Below are 15,030 nucleotides of genomic sequence, written 5' to 3'. Positions count from 1 at the left end.
ATTCGTTGAATGGTCAGGGCCAGCCTAGGCAAGGCACACACACCCCCACACACTGATAACGTCACCAAGTCACATGGGGAGCACCCAATTTGACTCCTCCAGAAGCTCGGCACCTTAGGCAATCACCTGGGAGGGGAGATCTCCCTACCGACTTTTGACGGTGTCTCACTAATACCAGTGCACAAGGTCAAAAGCCTGGGAGTGCTACTGGAGCCCTCCCTGACAATGGAGGCACAGATAGCTGCCACTGCGAAATCCGCCTTCTTCCATCTTAGAAGGGCGAGACAGTTGGCCCCCTTCCTGGAACGTAGCGACCTAGCAACAGTGATCCATGCAACGGTCACCTCGAGACTAGACTACTGTAATGCCCTCTACATGGGGCTGCCCTTGTGCCGAACTCGGAAGTTGCAGCTAGTGCAGAATGCTGCGGCCAGGCTGCTACTGGGACTACCTCGGTGGGAACATGTGCGGCCTGGGCTGAAGGAACTGCACTGGCTTCCAATTATATTCCGAGTTCGCTATAAGGTGCTGGTTATCACCTTTAAAGCCCTATATGTCCGAGGCCCTGCCTACCTTAGGGACCGCCTCTCCCCACATGTTCCCCAGAGAGCACTAAGATCTAGTTCTCAAAGCCTTCTAAGGATCCCTGGACCAAAAGAGGCCAAACTAAGAGTAACAAGAGAGCAGGCCTTTTCTGTAATGGCCCCCCACTGGTGGAACCAATTGCCAGAGGAAGTGCGAGCCCTGCGGGACTTTAATCAATTCCGCAGGGCTTGCAAAACCACTCTCTTTCTGCAAGCATATGAGGAACCCTGAAAGCGATATCTCGCCATCGAAATACGTCAACTGAATATAGCACCTTAACTTAATTTTAGCTGTAATTTAATGTAACTGTTTTAACTGTATGTATTAATTGTATTTTAAAATTGTTTTATAAATCATGGTATACCATGTCATGTTAGCCGCCCTGAGCCTGCTCCGGCGGGAAGGGCGGGATATAAATAAAAGTTTATTATTATTAGTTTGCCTAGTGGCAGGGCTGGCCCTGTGAGTGGTCATAGTCAGTGTCTCTTGCCACATTCCCCAGTATTTCCCTTTTGTTCCTCTCTCCTGCCTGCCAGTTAGCTGGATTTTGCCATGATCTTTTTGCATCCCACTTCCCTGCCCTCATCCCCCCCCCTCCAACAGCCATGCAATGCTGCAGTGTCTGAGTGTGTCTTCTCCCATGCCACGTGCAGAAAGCCCACCTCTTTGATGACAGCGCTTCCTGGGTCCTTCTCTACTTTTCCTGTTTAGAAAGCCACCTTAAACCAGCAGTCTCCTTTTTCTACATCAGCCTCTTCATTATTTCTTTTAAAAAACTCAACCTTCCATGCTGTTTAGGCTTTCATTGCCTCAGATTGAAATCATTTTTGAGGTAGTAACACATCAGTCTGTTAAGAGTGTCATTAAATGGCTGGTAATAAAGAGATAAATTTTAATTGCAATTGCCACATCTTCTTTGATCCGGAGAACTTATTTTTATTTCTCTTGGTGCTGACATTTGGCTGCTGTTACCCTGTTAGAATGCTCCCTCCCGCCCCCATGCCCTTTCTCCAGGGGCAAGGGTACTCCTCTCGTCCAAAAAGCATAGTTCCACTAGCACAGCTGCTGCTGCCAGCAGATTTCACTGATAATGAAAAGTTTCCCCTCAAGGCTTCCCCCTGCTGCTAGATTAACCCTCCAAAACTTTCTAAATTTCCATTACCAGTAGTTTGGCTCCCTTGTAAGTCAGGTTCAGAGGAAAATCTGTTTCATCCCAAAGGTTTCCCCAATTGTAATTATTTAAACTTGGCATTCCTTCCAAAATCTGTCCCCTTCCCCCCAGGTTTTGCTGTCCTCACCTCTGAGACTGCAAATGTTTCAAGCACCTCCCCCCTCCCGTCCCAGCTTGAGGCTCCTGCCTGCCTGCCTTCTTCCACACAGCCCAAATGTTACAGCTCCAGCTGTAAAAATAGTGGCCTTAGGCTTTCTTAGGACGGTGTGGACTGCTTCCAAAGGGAGGCAATTCTCCACTGTGTATTCATTGATGTTGCAAATGTAGACTAGAGTAAGTTTATATGGGAGTAGATGGTCCTTAAGGTATTCTTGTTCCAAGCCACATAGAGCTTTAAAGGTCAATGTCAACATCTTGAATTGGACCCAGAAACAAACTGGAGCTGGCGTAAGTTGGAGTGATATGGACTCTACAACACATGCCAGTCATCATTCTTGCTGCAGAGAGCACATAAACTACATTGCAGTAATTCATCTAAATGTTACCAGAGAATCCACCTGCAATTCATTAGCTGTTCTCCATCCCAAAACTGCCTCCAGACACTTTTGTCAAGGTTTCCATAGCCTTCTTGGGATCTGCTGGAAGTGCAAGATAGAGTGCAGTATCATCAACACATTGGTGATGACCAATACTCCCTTCTAAGATGTGGGGTCTTGTGGACAAAAATTCTACTTTGAGAGCTACTGGCATTAAAGTTGTGAGCTACTGAATAAATTAGTTTGCTCTGGGACTATTTTTCCTGAGCAAAGACAGAGGCTAAAAAACTGTGAGTAGCTCACACTAACTCAGCTTAGAGGGAACATTGGAGATGACCCAGCTGCAGATAACTTCACCCAGCGGTTTCATAGAGATATTAAAAAGCATGGACAGAAAGAGGTCAAGCAACCAGGACCGGCGTGCCCATTAGGCAACCTTAGGTGGTCGGTGCGACCAAGGGGGGCACTGAACTGGGTGCCCTCTGGGAAGGAAGGGGTGGCCCCCACCCTCCCAGCCTAGGACACCAGAAAGCCTGGCACTGGCCCTACAAGCAACAGCCTGCTCCCAGCACCAGCTTCTAAAACCCAGTTTCTGTTTCCAGAGAGGACTGAGATTACTGCAAAATTGTGCCATCCAGTCCCAAACCTGAAATGAGGTCCGGAAGGAGACCATGGCTGATGGTACCAAAAGCCACTGAAAGGTCCAGAAGAATCAACAGGGTTGCCTTTCCTCCACCTATATGTTTCAAGGCTTGTGACCTACCTGTCTCTCAAGGTGGCTTTTATTGCCTACTGAACCAAGGCTACCAACTCCTGCCTTAAAAAACTGAGGACCTGGACTTCCGGTTTGCGGCGGAGCAGCTGGGTCTCAGAGAACTCTCTCCTGAGACGAGTTGAACGAAGGCTTTCGGGGGACCCTGTGGTCCTCACAAGACTCCAGTTGTGGAGCAAGTGCACTGAAGGAGCTAGGGGGAATCAGCTGGGGGTTTCAGCGCCTGGTTTCCCCCCCCCCTTTTACCTTGTCCCGAAGCCTTTCGGCATCTTCGGACGAAACAGCCCGGCCTCCGGAACACAGAGGTGGGAGACGGTAGGTGCTGTGGGACAAAATTGTTTGGAATCTTTTCTTTATTTTTGGTGATGTACAACTCCCAGTCGGGGATATAACAAAGGAGGCAACTGGCGAATGGGCGGAATTGAAGAGACACGACATCGGCCACAGCGGTTTCAGCTAGGCTCGAGTGGACATGCCTTCTTCACTTTGATTTAGTTTTTTTTTTCATTTTTCACGCTGCCTTGCTGTTTTTTCAGCTATTCCGGATTTGCTCCATCGTGAGGCGCTTGAGCGGTGAATGGGCGAGACTGAACTGGTTGGTGAAGAACTGGTCTACAAGGTGTTTTGCAGGGGTGCCCTCCTGTTTGTTTGTTTGTTTGGTTTGGTTTTGTTGCCTTGCCTTGAGTGGGATAAACTAAAACTTGGAGTAATTACTTTGAGCTGGCTGTAAAGAAAGGTGTGAGAGCTGAGGAGACTGCCAAGACTGATAATTGGTTGAGCTGAAAATTGAGTGTGCGGAGACGGAGACGACGGTTGATAAGTGTGGGAGACACGTGGAAGGAGATTTGTTGAAGGAGGAGACGCGACGTGAAGAAGAGTTGAAGAGTGGTAGGAGAGCTGAGAGATAAGGAGCTTTTTCTTCTTGGACTGGTGGATCTGTAAGATGATTATATTTGACGATTGTATTTAATTAGTTGCATTTGATTTGTTGAGTATTTGAGGGGGTGGTAGTCGGAAAGATTAAATAGGCAGCAGAAGTTATGACAATATAAGAAGTGTTTTCAGAAAATAATTTTGTTGTTATAATCCAAACGCATATTTAGGCTTCTCTTAAGGTTGTTGTTTAATTTAATTCTAATTTTGTAAATTAATGATGTCTCACCAACCAAAAACGAAGTTTTCTCCAGGACAACCTAAGTCGGTCGGGGCTACAATAACCCTGGAGACGTATAAAGAATTGCAGTCGACATTTATGGATGCTTTAAATCAAATGCAGAATTCATTGAGTGGACAGATGAACGGGCTGGCAGATAAACTAGAGAGTTTAGATTGCTGTTCAATGGATACGAAAAAAGATATAATGAAGTTGGTTAAGATAACAAAATCAATAGAGGATAAATTAATGATAACTGATCATCGTGTGAATACAATAGAATCTAAACAGCTAGAGTTAACTGAGAAAGTGGCTAAGATAGAAATGGGGAATGCAGATTATATTTTAAGATTTTTGAACATCCCGGAGGAGAAAAATGAAGATTTGACAAATTTATTTGGGGATGCATTGATGTCAATTTTGGAAATGGAAAAGTCAGTGGTAGAAAAGGAATTTGATTATATAGAGAGAGTAAACTCTTTATATGCAAAAAAGAATGAGTTACCTAGAGAAATACATCTCAAATTTGTTCGGAAAGGAATAAAGGAGAGAGTGTAACAAGAGAGCAACCACTTGTAATTAAAGGAGTAAGAATTAAAATAATGAGAGAAATTCAATGGTCAATAAGGCAGAAAAGAAAAGAATATATGAAATTGGCGATGATGTTACAGGATAATGAGATAATGTACAAATGGCTTATTCCAGAAGGTCTATTGTTTACATTTTTGAACACCAGATATAAAATCGACTCTAGGTTTAAATTAGAAGATTTTTTAAATAATCAGGCTAAGAATTGGTCGAAAAGAATAAGCAAAGGGAATTCAAAAGAATTTGAGATAAGGCAGGGCTCGGGTGAGTCACAAGAGTTGGTAGACCCTTTGCAAATATATGAGCAAGAGGAGGGAGAGGTTATTCTTGGTGAAGAATCAAATCAGATAGAAACAAGACTTCAGGAAAAAAAGAAAAATCTACAATCAGAGTATAGAGGGTCGTAAAATTAGTTATGGCAAGGCAACTGAAGATTTTATCATTAAATCCCAATGGTCTAAATTCTCCTAGTAAAAGGAGAAGGGTGTTAATGCAACTAAGGAAGTTGAATGCAGATATCGTTTGTCTTCAGGAGACGCATATAAAACAAAAAGATGAAACCTTGTTAGAGGGCAAGAGACTAGGTAAAGCGATAATAACATCAGAAAAGGAGAAAAATTAGAGAGGGTTGGTTACTTATATTAAAGGAGATATACAAACCAAATTGATTTTTTCCTCACAAGATGCAAGATTTCAAGGAATTGAGATAATTAGGGACCAGCAGAAATTTCTGTTGGTAAATATCTATGCACCAAATGAGAAACTGGGAGCTTTTTATAAAAACATCTATTCGACTGTGGGTAATTACGATTATGAAAATATATGTATGATCGGAGACTTTAATGCGGTAAATTGTCCAGATATCGATAGAAATCTGGAGGGGGGGGAATAATAAATGAAAAAAATGTAATAGTAATGTTTTACTGGAAATTTTTTTTAAATGGCTGAGGAATCGTACTGATTGATTTGTGGCATTCATTAAATCCGGGAAGGAAAGACTATACGTTTTTTTCCCCACAGACACAGTTCGTGGTCTCGCATTGACATGTGTTGGCTCTCAGTGAGCTTAGTGAAATCAGTTGATGATATTGAAATCCTCCCAAGTACACTGGCAGATCATAATCCTATTTTATTGTCTATGAAAAGTGCAAGAAGAATAGGAGGATGGAGGATGAATCCAGGATTAGTTAAAGATAAGAAATTTATTGAATACATAAAAGAAGAGATGAGATGGTTTTTTTAAGCTAAATGATCAGAAGGAGGTCTCATCAAAAATTGTGTGGGAAACGAGTAAAGCTTATGTTAGAGGCTTGATTAAGAATTTTAGTGTACATAAGAGACAGGAAGAAAATAAAAAATTAGAAGAAATAACTGAACACTTAAAACAACAGGAAAAACAATTTAAAAAGACACCAAATATTCAGGAGATTAAGAATAAGATAAAACTGTTGCAACATAAGATTCATGTGATGTTTTTGGAGGAAATGGAGAGGAAAGTTCTTTTTGCCAAACAGCAGTTTTTTGAGAATGCTATCAAATCAGGAAGATGGCTTGCGTATAAAATTAAGAAAGAACAGGAGAAAAGAACAATAAAGGTACTGAAGGACAAAGAAGGGAATCCTAAATATCTTTCAGAAGACCTGAAAAAGATAACTAAGGAATTTTATGCACAGTTATATGATTCAGTGGAAATAGATCAGAAAAAGCAGAAAGACTACCTTTTGAGTAGATCTTTTCTTAAATTAATGGATGAACAGAAGAGAATAATGAATAGTCCGGTTACGATGTTTGAGGTTGAAGAGGCTTGGAGCAAACAAAAGAAGAATAAGGCGGCAGGTCCGGACGGCCTCCCCGCCAAGTATTACATCGTGTTTAGGGAAAGTTTAATTTACCAATTTAAAAAAATGATAGAGGAAGTGTGGTTAACTGCAGAAATACCAAGCTCTTGGAGATATGCGAATATAGCCCTTATACCAAAAATGGATTGTGATTATGATGAAATTAAGAACTTTAGACCGATTGTGTTACTTAATGTTGATTATAAGATTTACGCTTCTATACTCGCAAATAGATTGAAAATTTTTTTGATTGTATAGATCCACCCGGACCAAACAGGTTTCCTTCCAAAAAGGCATTTGAGAACAAATATTAGAATTATTTTAGATATTCTGGAGTATTATGAATCGAATAGAGATAAACAATTGGCATTAATTTTACTTGACGCGGAAAAAGCCTTTGATAATTTAGACTGGAATTTTCTGTTGCAACAGCTTAAGACTATGGAGTTTGGAGAGGATTTTATAAGAAATGTTCAAGCAATTTATAGTGAACAGAAAGTTAAAATAATTGTAAATGGTGAAGCTACTGAAGAAATAAAGGTTTGTAAGGGTACTAGACAAGGCTGCCCACTCTCCCCATTACTTTTTATTTTATCATTGGAGGTTTTTAATGAATCTATTAGAAGTAATGGTAGTATTAGAGGCTTGAAGGTAAAGGGTGAGACATATAAGTTACTGACATATGCTGATGATATTGTTTTAATTTTGCAAAACCCATTGGAATCAATAGATGAGGTTTTGAAAGAAATAGATGATTATGGGCAAGCCACAGGTTTGAAAATAAATAAACAGAAATCTAAAATACTAACAAAGAACATGACAACACAGGAGATTAATAACCTGGAAATAAGAGCTGGTTTTAAAAGTGAAAAGAAAGTGAAATATTTGGGAATAAATTTGACAAGTAAGTGTAGTAGTGTATATGATAACAACTTTGTGATTCTGCTCAAAGAAGTTGGAAACTTATTGAAAAAATGGGAAGGTATGCAACTGTCTTTTATGGGCAGAATTGCTCTTATCAAGATTACTATTGTCCCGAAAGTGATGTTTTTACTTCAAACAATCATTTTTTCAATTAAGAAGGATTTTAAAAATAAATTGAATAAAGCTGTCAGGACATTTATTTGGCAAGGGAAAAAGCCAAGGGTTAAATGGAAAATACTTAGTGATAAAAAAGAAAATGGTGGATTAAGTTTACCAGATTGGGAATCGTATTATATTGCTAATGTGACGGTCTGGCTGAAAGATTGGATAAATTTGGAGAATAAGAGAATTCTTGCTTTAGAAAGATATGATCTTTCGACTGGTTGGCATGCAAATCTGTGGTATATAGATAAAGGTCATAAATATTTTACTAATCATTTAATTTGGAAAACCATTTTCAGTGTTTGGATAAAAATAAAAAGAAAGATATATAGTAAGACGCCCAGGTGGATTTCCCCAGTAGAAGCATCTATAAAACCACAACTATGGGACTCTTCGAATATTGTGACATATCAGGAGTTGTTGGATGATGATGACAAGTTAAGAAAGATGGATGACCTAGAACAGAGAGAAATAAAAATAGACTGGTGGTTAAATTTGCAGATTATGGCTAAATTTAATAAAGATAAATTAATTGGCTTCACCAAAGGGAATTTTGATTTTGACAAAATATTATCGGCAAAGGAGGACAAATCAATTTAAAAAGTGTATAACTATATGATGCAACTAAATTTAGAAGATGAATTGGTGAAAGAATCGATGATCAAATGGTCACAAAATTTGGGAAAGACCATTGACTTAGAACAATGGTTACAATTGTGTAAAAATAACTATACAATCATCAAGCCAGTAAGTTATAGGGAAATTTTTTTTCAAAATGTTCCATAGGTGGTATATTACTCCAGTCCAGTTATCAAAGATGAACACTAGTTTGTCACCTAAATGTTGGAAATGTGGAACTAAAACAGGTACATTTTACCATTTATGGTGGACTTGCTTCATTGTGAAAAAGTTTTGGGTGAAAGTCTTTGTATTTTTAAAGGAGGTACTATGTATGGATTTCCAATTTAAACCAGAGGTTATGTTATTATCTATGGTAAGAAAGGAGCTATTAAAAGAAGATGAGTATTTGGTGATTTATATCCTTACAGCTGCTAGAATCTTATTAGCTAAATATTGGAGGAAAGGGAGATGCCCAAATTTAGATGAATTGGTTGAAAAAGTACTTCATGTTGCTAAAGCGGACATACTTTCAGCTCTCCTGAAAGGGGAGGCCAAACCAGTAGCAAGCAATAAATGGAAGAAATTGTATATGTGGCTTGATAGAAAGACAAAAGAAAATGATAATAAAGGATCTGGTGGAGATGAAACAATGGTATAATATTAAGTTTAGTTTATAAAATTAGGTGGTTAATTTTTGATGTTGAAATCCATTTCCACTCTCTGTTTTATGTTCTATGGATAAGACAGTTTAGTTTAAAGATTGTGGTATATAAATAGGATGAAAGTAATAAGAAGAATTTTGTTTATGTATTAAGATTGGTTTGATAGAATGACATAGTATTTTGTAAAAGGACGATGTTTGTGTCAATAAAATTATGTAAAATGAAAAAAAAACAAAACAAAACTGAGGAACCAAGAGGGACAAGTAGTTATACAAGCAGATGGTAGGTCTTAAAGCTCTAAGAACCCTACCCATATCCTCAGACTGAAGAAAAAGGTGGATAATTGGGCACCATCTGACCTTATCACTGGTAGTGTAGTCCAAAATGTGAGAGATTTTATCTGCAAAGTGTTAGTTAAACTGGTCACAGTGGGCCCAAGCAACCCACTTCCTCCCACAGGCTGGATTCCAATGGGCCTCTGACCACCTGGAAAAGTTCCACAGGCCTACAGTGTGCAAAACATGAGTGGCGAAGTATTGATTCTTTTACTATCATCACCACTACAGAAGAGGCTTTAAAATGTGCTCCAGCCTGTGTCTTGTTGGATTCATCACAAGTCATTCTCCACTGTCACTCTATAGCAGTTTTCCTTATCTTTTCATAGCCCACAGCCTCTCTGTAAGCATAGGGGCTACCAGAGCTCTTAAGACCTGAGAGAGTGCATCTAGGAGCAATTGTTACCAACAGCTCAGGTCATTTTTTCAAACCAGAGATCAATCAGGGCATCAACAGGAGCACCAACTATATCAACAGGAAGATCACCTAAAACTGTCAGACCTGTTTGGATCCATCTGGTTCTGGCTGTGGATCATCTTACTCAAACCCCATCCCCCACCCCTGCCTTAGTATTCCTGTAAGCCTAAACTCCAGCAAGAAATGACAAGGGAACTATCTTCAATTCAAGTACTGTGGGAAAGGGAGAAAAAGCTCTCTCCATTCCATGAATAATTTTATACACCTGTATCATGTCCCTCTCTCTTCATCTTTTATTATAAACTAAAAAGTCCTAGGTTCCTTAGCCTTTCTTTGGATGAAAGATTGTCCAGCCCCTTGGTCATCTTGGTTGCCTTGTGTTACCCACGAGGGACTTGGTCTGGATCCGAGCTGAGGACATCAGACTTGTAAACCGCAGAATGCAGACACATGTTAATGATCTAGGCTGCTTCAGAGTGCAGCAGTAAAGTAGGAGGTCAAGGGGAATGAAGGTAGAGGACTAGAGGATCAGGCAATGGACTGCAAGCTGTCAGAGAAGCATCGCTGACTCAGCAGGGGTCAGCAGGAGCCAAACGTCTTGCTTCAGGGTAGAGTCAACCCAAGTAGTTCTGCTGCAGTGGAAATTAACACCAACTAGCCAACATGCCAGGTTTCATGTCCTCATTCCTGCAATTCAGATTCCCCACCCCTCCTCTTTCTTCAGCTCTCTCTTTATGTCTACCTTTTTGTTTTGCTCTGTATCGCAAAATCAAAGCAGGGGGACACAAGGCAGAGGCGCTGTGCAACAACAAAAAAAGTTCCTTTCCAAGGATCTCTAGCCCCAACTGCACCTGCCGCCCAGCATCATCCGTATCAATAATACATGCTCTGAGCTTTCAGCACCCAAAGTCTGCTAATTGGCTAATTAAAAAGTGAAGCGTGTTGAACGAGCAAACATGTCGCCCTCGGGAGACTTGTTCCGTAGCAGAGCTGAGGTCAAGCTTATGTTAAGGCTGTTTCATGAAACTCACCTTTGCTGTAAGCTGAGTGTCGAGCAGTCCTGGGAGCTGGGAAGATGGTTTTGGAATCCATGTCTTTTTGGGGACGGTGGGGGGGAGGGAAAAGATGGGTGTCTCATGCTATCAGACTCTTTTTTTAAAAAAACTAGTTATTCAGAACTTCTTTTCCTGTAATTGTATGGCAGTTTTAAGCCCATTCCTCTCCACTGTCCCAGCATGCATCCCTCTTTATATCTGCAGGACAGACTGATGGCCATCCAATGGAACTTGTTGGCTACAGTGTGAGGCAGGATGCTGGGCTATGTTGGTCTGATCCAGTGGGGTTCTTCTTATGACCACAACAGCAGTTTAATTCTAAGGGCAGGGGGGTCACTAGAGGGCAATTGGCATGCAAAGCATCTAGAATGCAAACTAAGCTTGCAGTTTTTTGCAAATAATTCTTGCGCTAATGAGCATGGATGGAAACTTTAAAAGTTAATTGTACATTTATTAATTACAGAAGTCTCCACTATAAACAAGAACTGGAAGCCCTAGCTCTGTAGATCCTACTACTGACTAGCTTCAAGTGGAGACTAATGATCGTACTAGAACTGCTAATGGAAAGTAACTTTACAGGCCTCCTGAAGTGGGCTGTGGTTCAGGGGACCTTCTGCCACAATAAACTGATGGTCTTTTAAGATGCCATAGGACTCTCGTGGTTTTTGTTTCAACCTCTTAATGTGGCTTCCCCTTTGGAATCTAAAATTGTATGGTTACCAAGAGGTTCCTTCAGAATCAGAATGGCAAAGTATAGTTGATTAATAGGTAAAATTAATCTCAAACCATTTTGGATGGTGCCCTACTTTTATCAGGAAGCAATTCTTAAAAATCTAATCATTTTTAATACAAAGATCTTACAAAAACTATGATGGAAGCAGTTTTCCCTCTAAGCTGAGTTAGTGTGAGCTAGCTCACAGTTTTGCAGACTCCGGCTCATACATTTTTGTCTTAGCTCAGGAAGGATGGCCCCTGAGCAAACTAATTTATGCAGTAGCCAAATCGCTCACTCACAATTTTAATGCCAGTAGTTCACAAAGTAGAATTTTTGTTCATAAGACTCCACAGCTTAGAGGGAGCATTGGATAGAATCTATCTTAAAAGAGGCATTCCTCTTCTTTTGTCACATAGGACAGAAAGATACCTCTTCTGAGGAGGTATCTTCTATGGAATGTCCATATGTCATCTAAAAGCCAAGAAAGAATGCTGGTTCCTTCCAAGGTAGCATGTGCAAATTCTAACGGTTAATTGATTTTGAATGGACTGACTAAAAAGGTGCTTTTCAATGTTAAGACTTACAAAAACTGCAGGTGGCCAGCACTGTTCGCCTTAAGTCTGTGCGAGACAGGTGGAATAGAAACAAAATGAATATCTTAGAAAGAAGCATTCCCTCTTGCGTGTGAGAGCTGGGAATCCCTCTTCCAAGATGAAGCCTGCTGCAACACACGTCATATCATCATCTGAATTAGTTTTTCCCCTTAGAATGATTTTCTCCTGTGAAAGTTTATGCAGATTTAATAGACTGGTTAGTTAAGCAGGTCACTCAGAACCTTAGCTGAGAGGGAGGAACATCTGGGGAGATGTGGCTGACTGGGGCAGACTGAAAGCTATTCAAGACATTGTTGCACACCAGAGGGTGGGAAACACAGAAAAATAAAATGAGAAGACCAAGGGCCCCCGTAGTCCAGCATTCTGTTCACTCGAGCACAGCTGCTGATGTAGATCTGAGTGGAGCTGTGGCTCAATACTACAGCATGTGCTTTGCCTGCAGGAGGCCCTCGGTCCAATCTGTAGCTTCTCCAGTTAAAAGCATCTGATAGCAGGTAATGAAGAAGGAGAAGACTGCAGATTTATACACCGCCTTTCTCTCTGAATCAGAGACTCAGAGTGGCTTACTTCCTATATCTTCTCCCCCCACAACAGGCACCCTGTGACGTAGGTGGGGCTGAGAGGGCTCTCACAGCAGCTGCCCTTTCAAGGACAACCTCTGCCAGAGCTATGACTAACCCAAGGCCATTCCAGCAGCTGTAAGTGGAGAAGTGGGGAATCAAACCCATTTCTCAAAGATAAGAGTCTGCACACTTAACCACTGCACCAAACTGGCTCTCAGTCTGAGAGCCTGGAGTACTTCCTGTCAAAGTAGGCAGTACTGACTTTGATAGACTGGTTCTCTGGGACAGTATAAGGTGGCTTCATACGTGTTCAAGAGTGGTACATTTGTATTGGAGAAGGAGACCCTTAAGGTATACAGATCCCAGATGGACTGAGAGCTTTAAACTGAAAACCAACACTTCGAATTGGGCCTGAAAAGGAACTGGCAACCCATAAAGATAGACCTGCCCCAGTGGGCAGCATCTGTGGTCACTAGGTCAAGTCACTCTGCAGCTACTTGGACACTCCAGAGATTTCTGCCCCACAATAACATGAACTATCTTTCCTTCTCAGATCGTGGACACCTTCTATGTGGGCCGTTATGTTCTGCTCTCCATTTTAAGCGTGATTTTCCTCGGCTCTTTGTTCTTGGTTTTGATTCAGCATATCATGCAACCAGTATATGCCAAACCAATGCGTTCCAGCTCATAAGAGGACAGCCATTCAGCAATACTGCTCTGGCCCAGAGGAAAATGGAACATAAAAGCCCTAAGCAAGAGCCTATTGAAGTCAAATGGACTTATGAAAAGGGTAACACTGCATTGTAAATTAAATTAAATATTGTCAATACGGTTGGTTTTATAAATATATATTTTTTAATTTAACTTCACTTTGTGTATTACACTGTTATCTTCCCTGCGTTTTCAAGAAAGGAAGGGTGAGTTGCGCATTCAACTTAATATATACAATTAAACATTCTATGAGTGAGCTTCAAGGTTGCTTTTTCATACTGGGATTTTCCCTTCATCTCTAAAAATACATTTATGGGAAGGTGTGTTTGCAGAACAATATTGGTAAAGAGTAGTGATTCTGGTGATCTACAGTGTTGAAAGCTGATATGGCAAAGCCCCTAAGCACCTGAGCCATCAATCAGGAAACCCTTGGTTCAGATCTCACTTCTGCCCCCAACTTAAAGGAGGGTGGGATTGTGGGCAAACTACCCTCTGTCTTCTCCTTAGCCTCCTGTCTACATTGGGAGGATAACAACACTGGACCTCTGTGTGGGGCTGCTGTAACAGTATCAACAAGGTAAGTTATGTCACGCATGTTGAATACTTGACTGTACTGTGCAGGTGTTACATATTATTATTATTACCACATTGTAAGCATCTGGGTGTACTGGGTCAGGTTTCTGGGCCAGAGAGGAAGGGTTAAGCTTCACCTTGAATCCTCCTCAGGCTTCTTCACTGCACACTAGACAGCCTGAGCCCATCCTCCCTAATGACTCTGCTAGAACGACCCAGGTGTGTGTAGGGGATTCTAGTGAGCCTCATGAGAGTCCAGACAGAAATGTGGTCAATTCCCCAGCCAGGACACCCCTGGCCATCTTCCAGGTCTGCTGCCCGGATAGTAGGTAGTGCAGATTTTAGGCGTAGCTCTTTAAAGGTGCCGCTCTGAACCCCTCTGATTTCTTCCTGGGCTGCAGCAGTAAGAGCAGAGGTGGACCACTGTTGGCCTTGAGAATGTGACTGTTCCCAGGTCCAACACAAGTGCCTCTTTCCTGCCTGAAAAGTCTTCCATTGCTTTGCCGCCTCTCTCTCTAAAATCAGATCTTGAGATACCCATGTCCATTACCTTCAGTCCCCCAGCATTGCCGTTCCCAACTGTCTGAAGGGCTACTGCACCCCAAAAGGACTTTGCCCCTTGATGCTCCTTATGCCCAGAAACACCTCCCAGAACACCTCCAACGCACCTATTCTGCAAAGCCCTAGGTACAGACCTCCTAAGTGCCTGTTTCCTACTGAAACTAAGCACCTTCAACTGAACTGACTACACACCCTTTTTTCGGTCATTCCTTCTTTCATCTTCCCCTTGTTGTCTCCCTTATGGTAAAATTTATATTGTAAGCTCCTTGGAGGCAGGGACCTACTTTCTTCTACCATATGAAGCACCATACACATTGTCAGTGCTCCACTCTGTAAATAACAATAAGCAATAATACATTTCAAACCAGTTTCTCTTTTCTTTGGCACTCAAAACAGAAATTCATTCTGTATATTTCTTTGTAGCACCTCCTGTATTTAGTGGATTTAATTTAATGGATCCCCAAGGGCTTATT

General features: G+C 41.3%; 1 protein-coding gene across 1 annotated transcript in view; it reads left to right on the top strand.

Annotated features, from left to right (window-relative positions):
• TMEM218 (transmembrane protein 218) overlaps positions 1 to 13,581 on the top strand; it is a 30,019-nt gene extending 16,438 nt beyond the window's left edge. Inside the window, exon 4 of the mRNA XM_060250590.1 lies at positions 13,266 to 13,581. Within this exon, the coding sequence (XP_060106573.1) occupies positions 13,266 to 13,403 (138 nt within the window). The 3' untranslated portion in view covers positions 13,404 to 13,581. The remainder of the gene's footprint in view (positions 1 to 13,265) is intronic.
• Positions 13,582 to 15,030: the final 1,449 nt, after the last annotated feature.

This window comes from Heteronotia binoei, chromosome 12 (genome assembly GCF_032191835.1).
Source record: "Heteronotia binoei isolate CCM8104 ecotype False Entrance Well chromosome 12, APGP_CSIRO_Hbin_v1, whole genome shotgun sequence".
In the NCBI taxonomy this organism is placed as follows: Eukaryota; Metazoa; Chordata; class Lepidosauria; order Squamata; family Gekkonidae; genus Heteronotia; species Heteronotia binoei.
Note: the sequence above shows the minus strand (reverse complement) of the source record. Positions and strands in the feature narration are given on the sequence as shown.